The following is a 19,178-nucleotide window of genomic DNA, read 5'->3' on the forward strand; positions in this document are numbered from 1 at the left end:
TTGCTTTTGCCTTTTTTTTCCCCCCACGACCCCTTTCAGTAAATCGGATCAAGGAACAGTACAAAGTGTCAGTGCGCATCCCGCCAGATAATGAGAAGAGCCATCTGATTCGAATCGAAGGAGAACCACAGGGGGTACTGCTGGCTAAGAAGGAACTACTCGAGATGGCGGTCAGGATGGTAATTGCAGTTCTCTATCTCCGTCACACCAGCTTCATTATGTTACCAGATCATTACTGTATATGCAGCAATGCATGTGTAGAAATTTAGATCACGGTGGCGGGGGAGGGGTTGAGAGTAGTGGCGTCGTCTTATATGCGCATCATTTGTTGGCACGGGGCAGTAGTGCTCTCTGAAGATGCTCTGTTACCCATCCTCTGTCTGTTCTGAGGTCTCCAGTGCCACTTCCCTCGGTAGTTCAGCTCTGTTCCATTGTCTGATGCTGTCACTGCATTCTGTGGTTACGAAATGAAAACAGAAAATACGCAGAAAGCCAGGCGGCATCTGTGGGAAGAGCAACAGTTAATGGCTCAGCTTCCCTGGTGCTGTCTTTGGTCTTCTACAAAAATCCTCTTCTCATTCACTCCCTTTTGTACCTTTCCGTTTTCCCCTCTGCTTTTTCTCAAATGTCCACCAATCCCGAACTGTCCCTTTGTTCCTTGACATGCAGGTGGAGGCTTTTACAACCCTTATGCCATATTTAGCCGTTAGCTGTCCTGTGACTGCAGCAGTTGGTCAAAATGCAACTCATTTAACCCTTTCAACGCCTAATCCCGCTAAATGCCCCACTAAAACTACATATCCTTACACCTCTCTCAGGCTTGTGGCCAGCTAAATTATTTCCCTGGTCTCCTGCTCCCTTCCCTCAGGTTTTGGAAGCAACTTCCCTTTCTCAGGACTGCTACCTCCGGCTTCCCTTCCCTCAGTCATCCCACCTCCTGCTCACTTCTCCTGGGCAGCTGACCTCTTCTTTGGCTTGGTATCACCTGCTCAATCTCCTGGTTTCCCACTCCCCTTTATTCGCTGCCCCTCCTTCAACCCCCCCACACCCTGTGTCGCACCCCCCCCCCCCCCCACCCCCACTGCCCTTCCCACAGCACTCTTCTTTCTCTCGGGCTTCTGGTCTTGTGCTACTCTTTCTCCGTTGCTCACTCCCCGCTCTCCATCTCTCGTTCCTGTCTGCCAGGATCCCATCTCTTGGTTCCCCCATTCAGGCTCGCCAGGTCTCGCTCCCCCATCACTGACTGCAGGTTTCTCTCTCCTCATGTGTGCCCAGTGTTGTGGCAGTGTGTTGAACAGGCAGTGCATGTTAAATTCAAACTCCGCACCCGCTGGGAAGCTCTGGTGACTGATGGGACATCGTACACATTGATCTTTCAGGTTTTTTTGGGGATGGCAAGTGAGTGAGAGGGGGGTCCCTTGTTGCAAAACCTTGGCTTGTAGTCCCTTGAGTATCGAATGTTGAAAAAAAAAGACTTGTTTTTATATAGCACCTGTCATGGTCTCAGGAGGTTGCAAAGCACTTTTAAAGAGTATTCACTCTTGCAATGCTGGAAATGCACAGCAAGCTCCCACAAACAGCAATGTGACAATGACCAGCTGATGGGTTTTTTTGTGATGTCGATTGATACATCTTGGGAGAACTGCCTTGCTCTTCTTTGAAATATTGTCATGGGATCTTTTACGTCCAGCTGAGAGGGCAGACAGGCTCTCGGTTTTAGCTTCTCACCAAAAATGACACCTGTGACAGTGTAGCACTCCCCTCAGTACGACCAGATTATGTGCTCAAGTCTCTGGAGTGGGACTTGAACCCACATCCTTCTGACTCAGAGCCGAGTGCACGACCCATTTTGTTAGGTGATGGTATCTGGGGATATGGAACAAGGGGAGGTAGGTGCAGTTGAGGTTCAATCAGCCATGACCTAACTGAATGGCGGAACAGGCTTGGGGGGCTGAATGGCCTCCTCCGGCTCCTAATGTTCCTATCTTATACAACAATAGATGTAAGTCTGTAGGAAATAGCAATGACTCTGTTGCTTGTCCGCTAATCTCAAAGGGTTTTGCCATATCCGAATTAAGGACTTGTGGGGTGAACACCTGGGGCAACCACACGTTTTACGACTGAAGTCTGGCAGTGATCTTGGAGCACCATTCAAAATGGGGGATACGGTAGCATAGTAGTCCAGAGATCTGGAGTAATGACCGAGGGACCTGAGTTCAAATCCCACCACAGCAGCTGGGGAGTTTAAATTCAGCGAATTAAATAAATCTGGAATAAAAAGCTAGTATCAGGAATGGTGACCAAGAAACTACCGAGTTGCCATAAAAACCCGTTTGCTAATGTGCTTTAGGGAAGGAAATCTGCCATCCTTGCCTGGTCTGGCCTACACGTGACTCCAGACCTACAGCAATATGGTTGACTCTTAACTGCCCTCTGCAAAGGGCCTAGCAAGAGACTCAGTTGTATTCAAGAAGTCGGGCTCACTACCACCTTCTCAAGAGAAATTAGTGATGGGCACTAAATGCCAGCGATGCCCACGTCCCACGAATGAATAAATGGGGTTGCCTAAGAGCCAGCTGAGAGGGGTATATCATTGCCAAGGAGAACGTCAATCTGACACTTCCGCTTTGCGTTGTGTTGCTGTCGATAACTTTTTCTTCTGTACGTTTTCCTTTCTTTGTCGTTGTAAGGAAAACGAACGCACCAAGGACTTGATCATTGAGCAGCGTTTGCATCGATCCATCATTGGCCAGAAGGGAGAGAAGATCAAAGAGGTTCGCGACAAATTCCCTGAGGTAAAAGCATTCGTCCTGCTCCCCCCCATCCCCTCCCCGGTGATCCGTAGACTCATACAGCTGAGAAGGAGTCCATTTGTCCCATCTTACCTGTGCTGGCTCTTTGAAAGAACGTTCCAATTAGTGCCACTGCCCTCCCTCACTCTTTCCTCATAGCCCTGCAAGTCCTTATCCAGTTTCCCTTCGAAAACTGCTGAATCTGCTTCCACCACACTTTCAAGCAGTGCATCCCAGAACTCGCTGCATTAAAACATGCTTCCTCTTTTCACCTCCGGTTCCTTTGGCAATTATTTTAAATCCGTATCCTCTGGTTACCGACCGTCCTGCCAGTGGGAACAGTTTCTCCCGATCAACTCTTTCAAAACCCCTCATAAATCTCTTATCCTTCTCTGCTCGAAGGAGAACAGCCCCAGTCTCTCCAAGTAGGTTGGGACAAGGTGTTCCCTGCTGTTGAGCGTCCTCACTGAGTTCTGATCCACATAGACCAGGCTTGCATTCTCTTGAGTATAGAAGACTGAAGGGTGATCATGTTGAGGTGTTTCAGATGATTGAATGATTCGAGAGGGTAGACAGAGAGAAATTATTTCTTTTGGTGGAGGAGTCCGGAACAGGGAAGAGTAACCTTAAAATTAGAGCCAGGCCATTCAGGAAGCACTTTGTCACACAAAGGGGAGTGGAAATCTGAAACTCTCTTCCTCACAAAAATGCTGAGGCTGGGGTCAATTGACAATTCCAAAACTGAAATGAATAGAATTTTGTTAGGCCAGGGTTTTAAGGGATAGATAGATGAAGTTGCGATACACATCAACCAGCACACCAACTTAATCGGCAAACCGCCTTGAGGGGCTGAATGGCTTCCTCCTGATTTTTTTATTCATTCATGGGATGTGGGCGTCGCTGGCCAGGCCAGCATTTATTGCCCATCCCTAATTACCCTGGAGAAGGTGGTGGTGAGCTGCCTTCTTGAACCGCTGCAGTCCTTGCGGTGTAGGTACATTAGGGAGTGCTGTTAGGGAGGGAGTTCCAGGATTTTGACCCAGCGACAGTGAAGGAACGGCGATATAATTCCAAGTCAGGACGGTGTGTGGCTTGGAGGGGAGCTTGCAGGTGTTGGGGTTCCCATGCGTCTGCTGCCCTTGTCCTTCTAGGTGGTAGAGGTCATAGGTTTGGAGGGTGCTGTCGAATGAGACTTGGTGAGTTGCTGCAGTGCACCTTGTAGCTGGTACACACTGCTGTGTGTCGGTGGTGGAGGGAGTGAATATTGAAGGTGGTGAATTGGGTGCCAATCAAGCGGGCTGCGTTGTTCTGGATGGTGTCGAGCTTCTTGAGTGTTGTTGGAGCTGCACCCATCCAGGCAAGTGGAGAGTATTTCATCACACTCCTGACCTGTGCCTTGTAGATAGTGGCCAGGCACTGGGGATTCAGGAGGTGAGTTACTCTCCGCAGAATTCCCAGCCTCTGACCTGCTCTTGTCGCCACGGTATTTATGTGGCTGGTCCAGTTCAGTTTGTGGTCAATGGTAACCTCCAGGATGTTGTTTGTGGGGGAATTCAGCGATGTTAATGCCATTGAACATCAAGGGGAGATGGTTAGATTCTCTCTTGTTTGAAATGGCCATTGCCTGGCACTTGTGTGTTACTTGCCACTTATCAGCCCAAGGCTGGATATTGTCCAGGCTTCTTGTATCTGGGCACGGGCTGCTTCATGAACGAGGAATTCCCAGTATGTGCGGGTCATAAGCTCACATTGATTAAGTACCTGCCCTTTGTACACAGTCCGCGTCCATCTTCTGAGAGGGACAAGTGGTGTACAGCCACATGAGATTGAGCAGTAACAGGATGCCCTTAGATGTCTGTGGCTGTACGTGCTACACTGAATGGGTCAGCATGTGTCTACCCCATGCCACAAGGTGTGGGTAACCCGTTGAACCCCATTCGTGATAGGGATTGGGAGTTGAAATTATTTCCCCACCTGATCTGATGTAACAGGTTTGAGGGGCCGAATCGCATCCTCCTGTCCCTATGTTCCCGCGCTGACTGTTTCCACTGTAACAAACAACTCTGGTCTTCTGAGCCTTCAAAAATCCGATCTTAACCTTTTTCTCGACCCAGGTAATCATCAACTTCCCGGACCCTGCGCAGAAAAGTGACATTGTTCAGCTGCGCGGCCCAAAGAACGAGGTGGAGAAGTGTGGCAAGTTCCTTCAGAAAGTGATAGCTGACTTGGTAAGTGGCGTGGAGCTCCAGCCTGAACACCTCCCTCCCTGCTGTGTATTACTGTATCGTCTGGTGTGATTGTACCCGTCTACCAGCTGCATGTATGATTTATGCTCCTGGCGTATGGTGCAATACCTCTCACCCCCACCCCCCTCCTCCCCCCCCCCCCCCCACCTCAAACTTCTGTCCTCTCCCACAATCCCCGCACCCCACCGCATTCCTCCACATCCCCTGTCCACACCATCCCCACCCGCCTCCCGCTGTCTCCGCCCTCTTCATCCGTCCCACCCTCCCCCCCACACATCCCTGTGGCACCCTCCCCCACCATGCTGTGGATGAAAGGGACATTATGCAACTGAAAAGCAGAGATATTACATTTGTGTCGAACCTTTGTTTGCCCGCACTTGGAGTACTGTGCACAGTTCTGGTTTCCATATTACAAAAAGGATATCGAGGCACTGGGGAAGGCACAGAAACAATTTACATGGACGACACTAGAATTAAGAAGGTAGAATTATCAAGAAAGACTGAACAGACTGGGACTAATTTCCATCAGAGCATCTTAGCACCACATGAACAACAGGATAATTAATACAAAAGCAAAATTCTGCAGATGCTGGAAAGCAAAAACAGAAAATGCTGGAAATACTCAGCAGGTCAGGCAGCATCTGTAGAGAGAGAAATAGAGTGAACGTTTCTCTTCTGATCAAAGGTCACCGACCTAAAAACGCTGAATCTGTTTCTCTCTCCGCAGAAAAATGATGCACTACGATTTGCGTGGCATAACACGCCAGTCCTTCTAAAACAATGCCATTTCCCCCATTGCAAAGTCATTAATGTTTTGATCACTGAGCTGTTTTTTGATCCTTGTACTCCGCAGATTGAGAACAGCTTCTCTGTCTCCGTCCCAATCTTCAAACAGTTCCACAAGAACATCATCGGTAAAGGAGGAGCCAACATCAAAAAGGTACGAACTTGAGCGTAATTTAACTGTCCAGGTTTGTGTTTGTGTCATGCTGTGGCTCAGTGGGTTCAAGTTCCACTCCGGAGACGTGAGCTCATAATCCAGGCTGACGCTCACCGTGCCAGTGTTGAGGAAGTGCTGCACTGTCAGAGATGCCATCTTTCAGATGAAACTTTAAACCGTGACCTCATCTGCCCTCTCAGGGGGACTTAAAAGATCCCCTGGAACTATTCCGAAAAAGAGCAGAAGAGTTCTCCCTGTTGTACTGGGCCAACATTTATCCCACAACCAACGATTATCTGGACATTATTGCTGTTTGTGGGAGCTTGCTGTGCGCAAATTGACTGCCACATTTCCTACGTTATGACAATGACTTAAGAAGTACTTAATTGGCTGTACAGGGCTTTGGGATGCCCTGAAGCCATAAAATGTACTATAGAAAAGCAATTCTTTCCTGCTGTTCCTAATTCTGAGTGATACTTAAATTTGTTTCCAGTAATTTACAGCTCCTGAAGGCACTGGTCAATGAGATGCTGAGCTGCCCACTGGTACTTTGTTCTGGGTGGCCATTCCTCATCTGTGAGTCTGGGCGTTGGGTGTCTGCAGATTATTCACTCGTGGTGTGAATTAGTAGAAGAGCCCGATTCTATTCTCATCCAATATCTACATAACCTCGCTTCCCAACAGAAGTCCCTGGACAGAGATTGGGCGCAGGAACCCTTCAACTCCCCGAACTGCACCCACCACCATCTACAAGGACATGGGCAGCTGGTGCACAGGAACACCGCCACCTCCAAGTTTCCCTCCGAGTCACACATGTCATCCCAACTTGGACATATATTGGCCATTCCTTCCTGGTTGCTGGGTTAGAATCCTGGAACATCCTCCCTAATGTTACATTTAAGATAGTCAGGCAGTGAAGCATAAAACGAGAGCCCATTCTTTAAGAACATAAGAAACAGGAGCAGGTGGAGGCCATTCAGCCCCTCATTCCTGCTCCGCCATTCAATAAGATCATGGCTGATCTGATTGTGGCCTTAACTCCACTTTCCTGCCTGCCGCCCATAAACCTTGACTCTCTTATGGATCAAAAATCTGTCTATCTCGGCCTTGAATATATTCAATAACCCATCCTCCACTGCTCTCTGGGGTAGAGCATTCCAAAGATTAACGACCCTCAGGGAAGAAATCCCTTCTCATTGCTGTCTTAAATGGGAGACCCCTTATTATGAAACTGTGCCTCCTAGTTCTAGATTTCCCCATGAGCGGAAATATCCTCTCAGCATCTACTCTATCAAGCTCCCTCAGAATCATATGTTTCAACAAGATCACCTCTCATTCTTCTAAACTCCAATGAGTATAAGCCCAACCTGCTCAACCTTTCCTCATAAGACATCCCCTTCATCCCAGGAATCAGCCTAATGAATCTTCTTTGAACTGCCTCCAATGCAAGTGTATCCCTTTTTAAATAGGGAGACCAAAATTGTACGCAGTACTCCAGATGTGGTCTCATCAACGCCTTGTACAGTTGTAGCAAGACTTCCCTATTTTTATACTCCATCCCGTTTGCAATAAAGGCCAACAATCCATTTGCCTTCTTTATTACTTGCTGTGCCTGCATGCTGACCTTTTGCAGTTCATGTACAAGGACACCCAGATAAGCCTTTATTTATAGAGATACACATTAGTGGTGGAGGGAGTGAATGCTTGCGGGCTGCTTTGTCCTGGATGGTGTCGAGCTTCTTGAGTGTTGTTGGAGCTGCACCCATCCAGGCAAGTGGAGAGTGTTCCATCACACTCCTGACTTGTGCCTTGTAGATGGTGGACAGGCTTTGGGGAGTCAGGAGGTGAGTTACTCACCGCAGGATTCCCAGCCTCTGACCTGCTCTTGTAGCCATGGGTATTTAAATGGCTACTGCAGTTCGGTTTCTGATCATTGGTAGCCCCAAGGATGTTGATAGTGGGGGATTCAGCGATGGTAATGCCATTGAACGTCATGGGGAGATGGTTAGATTCTCTCTTGTTGGAGATGGTCATTGCTTGGCACTTGCGTGACGCGAATGTTACTTGCCACTTATCAGCCCAAGCCTGGATATTGTCCAGGTCTTGTTGCATTTCTGCACGCACTGCTTCAGTATCTGAGAAGTCACTAATGGTGCTGAACATTGTGCAGCATTTATGCTCCATTTATGCTTCTGACCTCATGATTGAAGGAAAGTCATTGATGAAGCAGCTGAAGATGGTTGGCTCTAGGACACTACCCTGAGGAACCCCTGCAGTGATGTCCTGGAGCTCAGATGATTGACCTCCCAACAGCCACAACCATCTTCCTTTGCACTAGGTATGACCTGAATACAATTAAACAAGCAAACAAGATACAGGTAACAGAATTGTGGAAGCACCTTCACCACATGGACTGCAGCGGTTCAATAAGAAGGCTCACCATCACCTTCTCAAGTGCAACTAGGGATGGACAGTAAAAGCTGGCCTTGTCAGCAACTCCCACATCCTGAGAATGAATTTTTGAAAAAACGACCCTGGGTGTTTTTTTCTTGCAGTCCCTACCCCAGGGGCACTGAGGCCTATTGTAGTGACCCACCTGCCGCCCCAGCCTATCTTAACTCAGATCAGTTGAATCAGCATAGGCCGGGAATTGAACCCCGGACCCTTTACTGGTCTGCACAGCACAAGTTACTCCATGCCTCCGATCACTCTGAGAGCCACTGGTGTGTTATTTTTTTTATATATATAAAGCTCTCATGGTAACTGAAGTAGAGAAAAATAAAACCTGTGATGGAAAATGTTTGTTTTCTAGAGAGTAAAATAAAAAAAAACTTCAGTCCTCAGAGGATTAAAAGGCGTTGTTTTGATGCATTTCAGGGGAAGCCAGATAAGCACATGAGGGAGAAAGGAATAGAAGAATATGTTGATGGGGTGAGATGAAGTAATGGTGGGAGGAGGCTTGTGTGGAGCATAAATGCTGGCACGGAGCAGTTGGGCCGAATGGCCTGTTTCTATGCTATAGATCGTTTGAGCTTTTGCAGTACCAGTGTTAAGACTGGACCAGTATTAACTGGGCCACTGTGGGGGAGGCAGTAGGTGGTGGCACATGGGCATTGCTAGGAAGGGTGGAGGTAGGCGGTGAGCCACGCACTGCACCGATCCTCGAGCATCATTGCGGTGTTATTTGTTGAATGGGGTGGGGGCAGGGCAGATCTGGTAGCAGGTCACCCATCTGCTGAACTAGAAAGGCTGAAACTCTGGAACAGAAGCGAAAATGCTGATGACTTGCAGCGGTTTAATACTTTGTGCACTCGCCTTGAAAGAAAGAGCTGACATTTCACAGCGCGCCTGGCAAGGTCGTAAAGTCCTTCGCAAATTCTGACTTGCGTCACAGTCACTGTCGTAGTATGGATAAACATCAGGGTTAGGGTTAGAGTTAGGCTTAGCAAATGGACTTCACATCTACCACCATTCAGAAGCCAAGGAAGTGATGCACAGTGATTGGAAAACCCTTGCACACTCTGCATTTCACCGTCCCATTTTGCCATCAGATGCACAACAAGGTTAAAGTTCACGTGCACACGCCGTGCAAATATGAGCACTGCGATCACGCAACCAACAACGCTGTCTGTTTCTTGTTATTTATTCGCCAGGAGTGCAAATAGCCACAACTGGACTCCAAATTCGCCAGATGAGGCTAGTGGATAACGGTACTGGTCAGCGCTGGGCTCGGACCTGGTGCTCTGGGCCACTGCTCCCTCGTGGCTGCTGTCCGTGCTGAAGCTGACAGGAGATTCCTTGTGGGGTGATTGGGGGCCTGTTCTCCCCACCTCACCCCCGAGGCAACAGTTTATAAAACTTGTCATAAGCGGGCTACTGAATGTTCTTTTTTTAAGGAATGCTGGTAGCCCGCTGCTCAATGACCGCCCCACCCCCCCACCTCCAGCAGCCTGGCGGAGATGGTGAACTACCCGTGAAGGGAAGGGGGTTGCAGGGATCCGGGTTCAATTCTGGGTACTGCCTGTGTGGAGTTTGCAAGTTCTCCCTGTGTCTGCGTGGGTTTTCTCCGGGTGCTCCGGTTTCCTCCCACAAGCCAAAAGACTTGCAGGTTGGTAGGTAAATTGGCCATTATAAATTGCCCCTAGTATAGGTAAGTGGTAGGGGAATTGAGGGACAGGTGGGGATGTGGTAGTAATATGGGATTAGTGTAGGATTAGTCTGTATGGGTGGTTGATGGTCGGCATAGACTCGGTGGGCCGAAGGGCCTGTTTCAGTGCTGTATCTCTAAACTAAAAGGGTCAAACCTGCCCCATCTGCTGCGGAATTAAACATTTGCAGCAAAATGTGTGCGATGCAAATTCATTTCCGTGGCCTGGAGCAGTGTAGATTGCAACAACATTGTATGCCAGTCTGCCACACCAAGCTATTGTGGACCACACTGGGTTTAACAGGGATTCCCAAGCCTGTAATTCTACATTTTAAGCTTTTAATGAGACCATAACAATATAGGTTATTTTGCAAGGTAATTACAGGGAAGGAAGGCCATTCAACCCATCCATCCAGTGATACACTCCCATTTCTCTCACCCCCAATGTCGCCTCCCACTGGTTTATAAATGGTTGCAGTGTTTTCACCTTCACTAACTCTTTCTGGGGGTCCATTCCATGTGTTGATCACTCTCTGTGTGAAAAACCTTGACTACTCTGAATCTGTACGACTCGTCCTACCTGCATAATTCAATTTAAATTAATAGTTAGATCTGCTCTCTATGCAACAAAGAAGCTTAAGAGGTGACCTAATAGATTTATAATCTATATTAATGACTTGGATGCAGGGATAGAAGGTACTATAGCCAAATTTGCAGATGACACTGAAATAGGTGGGATAGAAAGTTGTAATAAAGAAATAAGAAATTTACAAATGGATATGGATAGGTTAGGTGAATGGGCCAAAATTTGGCAGATGGAGTTTAGCATGAATAAGTGTGAGGTTATCCATATTGATCGGAAGAATAGAAAGGAAAATTATTATTTTAATGGAGAGAAACTTCAGAGTGCTTCGGTGCAGAGGGATCTGGGTGCCCTCGTGCATGAATTGCAGAAAACTAGTATGCAGGTGCAGCAGGTAATAAGGAAGGCAAATGGAATTTTGGCATTTATTGCTAAAGGAATAGAGTATAAAAGTAGGGAAGTGTTGCTGCAATTGTACAAAGCATTAGTGAGACCGCACCTGGAGTATTGCGTACAATTTTGGTCCCTTTACTTGAGGAGGGATGTAGTTGCATTGTAGGCAGTTCAGAGCAGGTTCGCTAAATTGATTCCAGAGATGAGGGATTTGTCTTATGAAGAGAGATTGAGCAGTTTAGGCCTTTACTCTCTGGAGTTTAGAAAAATGAGAGGAGATCTAATTGAGGTATATAAGATGATTAAGGGGATTGACAAAGTAGACGTAGAGAGGATGTTTTCTCTTGTGGGGCAATCTAGAATGAGAGGTCATAGTTTTAAGATAAGGGGTAGAATGAGAGGTCATAGTTTTAAGATAAGGGGTAGCAGATTTAAAACCAAGATGAGGAGAAATTACTTCTCTCAAAGGGTCGTGAGTCTGTGGAATTCACTACCCCAGAGTGCGGTGGATGTTGGGCCATTGAGTAAGTTTAAGGAGGAGATAGACAGAGTTTTAATTAGTAAAGGGTTGAAGGGTTATGGAGAACGGGCAGGAAAATGGAGTTGAGGCCGAGATGAGATCAACCATGATCATATTGAATGACGGAGCAGGCTCGAGGGGCTGAATTGCCTACTCCTGCTCCTAGTTCTTATGTTTTTATAGCACAGGATACAGATTCAAAATCATTGGTTAAAGATCTAGAGGGAAGGTGAAGGGAATTTTTTTCACTCGGAGAGTTCTCGGGATCGGGAACACTCGATCTGAAACAGTGTTGGAGGCTGATTCCATAAATGATTTTAAAATGGAATTGGGTAGGTATTTTAGAATGAGGAACTTCCAGGGTTACCCGACAGAAAGCTGGGCATGTGGGACTAAGCATGACTGATGGTTCAAAGAGCTGGCATGTTCACAATGGCCGAATGGCCTCCTTCTGTGCTGTAAATTTCGATGATTCTTATATTCCAGATTTGACTTTTCCATTTCTCTCTCAGTCGTACACAGCACTCAGACACCTCATTGCAGGTCTGAAAGGCTTCACTGCCTCCAATCATTCCTCTGCCTTGTGGCTGTTCCCTGCTCTGCCCCCGGTGTTTAAATGTCTGGTGCCTCAGCCACCACACTGTATGGCCCGAGCGTGACTTCCTCTAACTTGTGCTCTGCTGTTCCTTGCCAGATCCGCGAAGAAACAAACACAAAGATCGACCTCCCTACAGAAAACAGCAACTCGGAAGTGATCCTCATCACAGGGAAGAAGGCTAACTGTGAGGCTGCCCGAGACCGCATCCTGTCCATTCAGCGAGAACTGGTACATCAGACCGGGACATTTCTGTCCACCCCTTAAGCTTCAACACAACTTGTCTTCTTGTATCACCTTTAAACGCACTTCACAGGAGAGAGACAAACAAACACTTGGGAACCACTGGGAGAGTCCGGAGAGGTGACCATAGACGTGGGCCCATGGAGAAGGTTTTCAATAGCAGGAAGCAAGCTGGCAGATTTCAGAGAGCAGAGGGAGGGCAAAGGTCAAAATTGGAGGACCAACGGGCTTGAGAAGGAACATCAAAGAATAGCGGAAATCCACAACTCTCTTCCCCCAAAAAGCTATTGAGGCACGGGGTCAATTGAAAATTTCAAAACTGAGATTACTGGATTTTTGTATGGGTGTCAAGGATGAAGGAACCAAGGCAGGTAGAATAGAATTAATATATAAATCACCCATGATCTAATTGGGTGAACAGACTTAAGCGACTGAGTGACCCTCCTCCTGTACTTGTATGGAGGAGGTCAAGAAGGGATTTCAGGGACATGGGGGAATCATGTGCTGGGAAGGGTTGTTGAAAGAGCCAATGTAGGTTGGCAAGGATCAGAGTGATGGGCAAGCAGGACTTGGTGGGGACAGCCTATGGGTGGCCTTCTGTCAAGCAGCACTCTCAGAGAAACAGTGCTGTACAAAGATTTTAATGTAGTGTCATAGTGGGTACGAGAAATTCTCGTTCCATATCCACTTGAACTGGAAACAACACCCAGCAGGATAAATCTGAATATTGTTCCTTCAAACCTGGGTTGTGTCTGGAAGGAGAGTTAAAAGCTGCTTAACACTGGAGTATAGTACTGTGGAAACAGGTCTGTCACTATAACACGGGTACAGTACTGGAGGCACAGGTCTGTCACTGTATAAAACTGGGGTATACTACTGGTGGGTACAGGTCTGTTGCTGTATAACACTGGGGTACAGTACTGGTGGGGACAGGTTCGTTGCTGTATAACACTGGGGTACAGTACTGATGGGGACAGGTTCGTTGCTGTATAACACTGGGGTACAGTACTGGTGGGGACAGGTTCGTTGCTGTATAACACTGGGGTACAGTACTGATGGGGACAGGTTCGTTGCTGTATAACACTGGGGTACAGTACTGATGGGGACAGGTTTGTTGCTGTATAACACTGGGGTACAGTACTGATGGGGACAGCTTTGTTGCTGTATAACACTGGGGTACAGTACTGGTGGGGACAGCTTTGTTGCTGTATAACACTGGGGTACAGTACTGGTGGGGACAGGTTTGTTGCTGTATAACACTGGGGTACAGTACTGATGGGGACAGGTTTGTTGCTGTATAACACTGGGGTACAGTACTGATGGGGACAGGTTAGTCACTGTATAACGCTGGGGTATAGTACTAGTGTGTACAGGTCTGTCACTGTATAACACTGGGATACAGTACAGGTGGGGACAGGTCTGTCACTGTGGAATACTGGGGTACAGTACGGGTGGGTATAGGTCTGTCACTGTGGAACACTGGGGTATAGTACTGGTGGGGACAGGTTTATTGCTGTAAAGCACTGGTGTACAGTGTAGTGTTAGAAGATTTTGGTGGGTGGGGAGTCATAACCTAACCTGATTCTATCCTGCTCCCCCGGCATCCAGGAGTCACTGAATACAGACCAGCCCTGGCTGAATTGTTCCTAGCACTAAGACCCCAAATGAGGGCCTGCAATAGTTGCCCTCAATATGTTGCACTTCTTGATCTAACTCAACACTGTCTACAAGTTGAACCTGGGACATCTTGATCTGTACACCTCAGTGCTGCATTGGGATGGTGATCTTTACCTGTTAGCCCATTTTGGGAGTCTGCCTTTGGATTATTTGTGTGTGTCTCTGTTTAATTGTTGCTGTGTTTGCTTTAGGCGAACATCAAGGAAGTGGATGTTTTGATCCCTGCTAAACTGCACAACTCCCTGATCGGTGCTAAGGGGCGTTTGGTGCGGTCACTGATGGAGGAGTGTGGAGGGGTGCACATCCACTTTCCCTCTGAAGGCTCGGGTAGTGACAAAGTCACCATCAGGGGCCCAGTAGAGGAAGTGGAGAAAGCAAGGAAACAGTTGCTCCAGCTGGCTGAGGAGAAGGTATTTCAACAACAAAAACATTCATTTATATAGCACCTTTATCGTCCCTAGGCGCCTCACAGGAGCATTATCAAACCAAATTTGACACAGAACCACAGAGGGAGATACTTGATCAGGTGACCAAAAGCTTGATCAAAGAGGTGGGCTGTAAGGAGTGTCTTAAAAGAGGAGAGAGAGGCAGAGGGGTTTCGTGAGGGAATCCTTATTTTGGGCATTAGAAATTTCAGTTACTGGGAAAACAAAAGGTGGATGAGAAAATTTTCACATGCATTTTGAATGATTCGTGGGAACCCCGGTGGCCGGATTGTATCCTCACAGGGTGACAAGTTTGCACAGTCAGAGCCCACTGTAAACGTGGACACAAAAACTGTGACAAATGAAGTACAGCCAAGATGTACAGATAGAAAGTCTCCACAGTTGTGAGATTTATACAGAGGCATAGTTCGGTAAATTACCACCATTTGTGTAATACGCACTCCTGTCCAATTTCCATTGCCATGATGTTTGGTCACCTTTCTACATCAGCATTTGAATTTGATTACGTAAACGTTTAGAATGGAAATTCTGTATGTAAACTTGTTTGTAACGCTGTAGGCGTAGGCCCTGGCCAGTGGATGGTGCTATGGACTCGGCTTTTGAAATCTCCCAACTACATTGCCATCCTGAGCTCAAAGCACCTTAGCTACTCAGATGGACTCAAGGAGCTGGGTCTGTTTACTGAGGAGCAGGGTAGACTTTGAATGCGATTTGATAGAGGTCTCTAAAATGATGAAAGGGCTGGATAGCACGCCCATTGGGAAATTATTCCAGTTTGACAGATGGGGAAGGACCAGGGTACAAGAGTTTAAACTGCACAAATGTAGGAATAGACTGGATGTTAGGCAATCCTTTTCCCAGAGATTAGTGAATCTCAGTGCCGGCTGTTGTGGTGGGTGCCGATTCTGCCTTCAAGAGGCAGCTGCACTGGTTTGCGCATCATATAGAAACGGTTTCTGCTTCCTTAAGAAGATGACATGGCTTCAGAGCTGTGTCTGGTCATGATGCTGCAGGCGTCATGAGTTTGGGGCAGGCTTGATGGAGAGCAGTGCAGCAGGATTAGCTATGGATTGCTCCAGCACAGTTAGCACTCTGTGCTATTAACTCAGAAGAGTATATCTGCAATACAGAGGCATTAATGATATACATAGCGGAATATGTATTTAAACCAAGTTTATATCGGATATTCGTGAAAATATTTAAATGACATTTTGCATTTTTAGAAAACCTGATACTGGGTACCACATTTAGGAAGGATGTGAAGGCATTGGAAAGGGTGCAGAATAGATTTACAAAAATAGTTCTGGGGATGAGAGACTTCAGTTACGTGGATAGATTGGCGAAGCTGGACTGTTTAGAGAAGAGAAGGTTGAGAGGAGATTTGATAGAGGTGTTCAAAATCATGAGGGGTCTGGGCAGAGTAGATAAGGCGGAGGGGTCGAGAACCAGAGGACACCGATTGAAGGTAATTGGCGAAAGAACCAGAAGTGACACGAGGAAAAACTTCATTTTAATGCAGCGAGTGGTTAGGATCTGGAATGCACGGCCTGAGAGTGTGGTGGAGGCAGATTCAATCATGTTTTTCAAAAGGGAATTGGATAATTATCTTGAGAGAGAAAATTTGCAGGGCTACGGGGAGAAAGCGGGGGAGTGGGACTAGCTGAGTTGCTTTTACAGGGAGCCAGCAAGGAAATGACTGACTGAATGGCCTCCTACTATGCAGTCACCAACCTATGGTTCTATAATATAATCATGGATCAGCTGATTCTCTTTTCCTCATTTTCATATGTTCGTATAATATATTCATCAACTGACTATGGGAAGGCTTAGTCATTTTTATAAAGTTCACAGAGTTTCTCCACTTAACCACCTTCTTTCTAGGCTGTCAAATTTTAAGCATCGCATAATGGACTTCTCAGAGCTCACTGAGAAGGCTGCTAAAAAAAAAAGCGATCCTTGGATTTATTAATAGGGGTGTCAATTACAAAGACAAGGACGCTATGTTAAATTTTTATAAAGACTGGTTAGATCTCAGCTGGAGTACTGTGTTCAGTTCTGGGCAGCTCACTAGGGAGGATGTCCAGGCTTTAGGGAGGGTCCAGAGGCAATTTATTAGGATGGTACCAGGGTTGAGAGACTTCAGTTATGTGGAGAGACTGGGAAAGTTGGGATTGTTCTCCTTAGAGCAGAGACGGTTAAGAGGAGATTCAATAGAGGTGTTCAAAATCATGAAGGCCTCGATAGAGTAAATGAGGAGAAACTGTTTGCAGTGGGTAGACAGGTCTTTAACCAGACGACGCAGATTTAAGGTGATTGGTAAAGAACCAGAGGTGACACGAGGAAACATTTTTTAACACAGTGAGTTGTGATCTGAAATGTACAGTTTGAAAGGGCGGTGGAGGCAGATTCAGTCGTAACTTTCAAAAAGGGAATTGGATAATTGCACAAAGGGGAAAAAAAATTACAGGGCTGTGGGAAAAGAGCAGGGGTGTGGGATTAATGGATAGCCCTACCGAAGAGCCAGCACAGGCACGATGGGCTGAATGGCCATGTGCTGGGGTGAATCATTCTGTGATCCTATCTGCTTTACACTGGAGACTCCACAGCACCTCCCCCCGGTGCTCTGTTGCACTGTGTCACCTGGGGGAGAGGTTGGATATTGACTGTTCTGTTCTCGACTCCCCTCCCCCACCCCCATCCGCTTGCAGCAAATCAACAACTGCACTGTAGAGCTGTACGCCAAACCGGAATACCACAAGTTTCTCATCGGAAGGGGCGGTGGGAACATCCGCAGGGTGCGGGACCGCACCGGGGCCCGGATCATCTTCCCAGCAGCAGACGATCGGGACCAAGAGCTGATCACCATCGTCGGGAAAGAAGAGGCAATAAAGAGGGCACACAAAGAATTGGAGATTCTTATCAAGAACCTGGTGAGTTCCCCTGCTTTTCTTCCAATAGTACCCTAGAATCTTTGACATCGACCTGAGAGGTCAGACGGGGCCTCGGTTTAATATCTCAACGCTGCATTCCCTTCGTACTGGGACTGGGAGTGGCGGCCAGGATTTTGTGCTCTAGTCTCCGGAGTGGGCCTTGAATCTGCCACCTGACTCAGAGGCATGCGTGATACCCACTGAGACACAGTGTAACTCACCTGCAGCCATTCCTTTCCCGTCATCATATTAGTGCTAACCCACTCTCCTCTGCCTTCCCACTCTCTGTGCTTCTAGAGCTGGAAGGTGGAATTAGGCTGGATAACTGTTCTTTCGGCCAGCACGGACAGGCATGGGTCTCCTTCTGTGCCGTAGATCTATGTTTCCGCAGGTGTGGTGACCCTTTGTTTTCCCTGAATGCTCCTTGTTGGGCTGATTGTCATGCCCGAGAAACAGGGATTCCCAAAAATAACCGGAGAATGTGTAGAATGCACAGTCCACCTGCACACCGCTCCCCATCTCCCCACCATGAATTTCTAAACCCCCGCTTAAATGCTACGACAGTTTGATTCACGCAACGGTCAGTAACTGACCTCCGTCGCTCATACAGGCGCGAGAAGGCTCGCACCAGCAACATGTCACTACACCCCTCACCTGAGCCCCGGTCAGGTGCCCCTTCCCCTCGCCTGATCTGATGCCCCCTTCCCCGCGCTAGATCTTTGATCTAGTGCCCAGCACCAGCAACAAGTTGCACACAAAATGAAACAAAAATAATAATAAATGTGTATGTTTAATTGTGGAACAAAAGGGGTCCGTGGAATTTTTGTAATACGGGAGTCAGGGAGCCTCAAAGTAAAGAGTTTGAGAACCGCTGGGAAGATCACTGGTGTACATTGCATGACCTGGTAATAGCTGGTAATATTGGGGCCGTATAGATCTCTTCTGGTTCTCCTCCGCTTACTCTTTGCCAAGCCTCACGCTACAATACGCTACAGTGTAAACCATTGGCAATGGACTGGTTCATGTGTAGGGGTTTTGTTCCTGGCAGTGAATTCCAGACACCCACCACCCTCTGGGTGATAAAGTCTTTCCTCGTGTCCCCTCTAATCTTTCTACCAATCGTCTCAAATCTGTGCCCCCTGGTAACTGACCTCTCCGCTAGGGGAGCTGGAGCCAGTGATTGACTGCAACCATAGGATGTTGTGCAGTTGCACGACAGAAGGAAAAAGTGGGTCTCCACTCAGAAACATCCCAAAGAGCTCACTGTTACCTAGGCATTCAGCACACAGGAAGGTCCCACCTGCAGTACTGCACTAGGGCACCCATGTGGATTACCTGCTGCAGGGCTTGAACTCCTGACCTTTGACCTGAGGGACGAGAGCTGCCAACTGAGCAAGGCAGTCGGTATCCCTGAGATCAATCTTATTGATCCCAGAAGTAGAACACATTTGGAGTCTTTTACAGGTGTAAGCCGAGGCCACGATTGTTTGCTGCTATAAATAGAGCAATGAGCAGGCCGGGGCCTCAATGGATACATGCACTGCCCAGTGTGGTACCGAACCGAGGCTCGGTCCTAGGTCTGTGATTAGCTAGTGGATCTAAGCAGGGGTGTTGGGAGTGTTGGGTTTGATCTTACCACACCAGGGCTGGGGAGAAGTGGAAAAAT

At 47.5% G+C, this 19,178-nt stretch overlaps 1 protein-coding gene across 1 annotated transcript in view; it reads left to right on the top strand.

Moving 5' to 3' along the window:
- Window positions 1-19,178, top strand: part of LOC137357372 (vigilin-like) — a 91,404-nt gene that overhangs the window by 49,638 nt on the left and 22,588 nt on the right. Inside the window, exons 12-18 of the mRNA XM_068023655.1 lie at window positions 40-179; window positions 2,691-2,795; window positions 4,907-5,020; window positions 5,892-5,978; window positions 12,316-12,447; window positions 14,328-14,546; window positions 17,291-17,512. Coding sequence (XP_067879756.1) covers window positions 40-179; window positions 2,691-2,795; window positions 4,907-5,020; window positions 5,892-5,978; window positions 12,316-12,447; window positions 14,328-14,546; window positions 17,291-17,512 — 1,019 coding nt within the window. The remainder of the gene's footprint in view (window positions 1-39; window positions 180-2,690; window positions 2,796-4,906; window positions 5,021-5,891; window positions 5,979-12,315; window positions 12,448-14,327; window positions 14,547-17,290; window positions 17,513-19,178) is intronic.

Source organism: Heterodontus francisci, chromosome 48, assembly GCF_036365525.1.
Source record: "Heterodontus francisci isolate sHetFra1 chromosome 48, sHetFra1.hap1, whole genome shotgun sequence".
Taxonomy (NCBI): Eukaryota; Metazoa; Chordata; class Chondrichthyes; order Heterodontiformes; family Heterodontidae; genus Heterodontus; species Heterodontus francisci.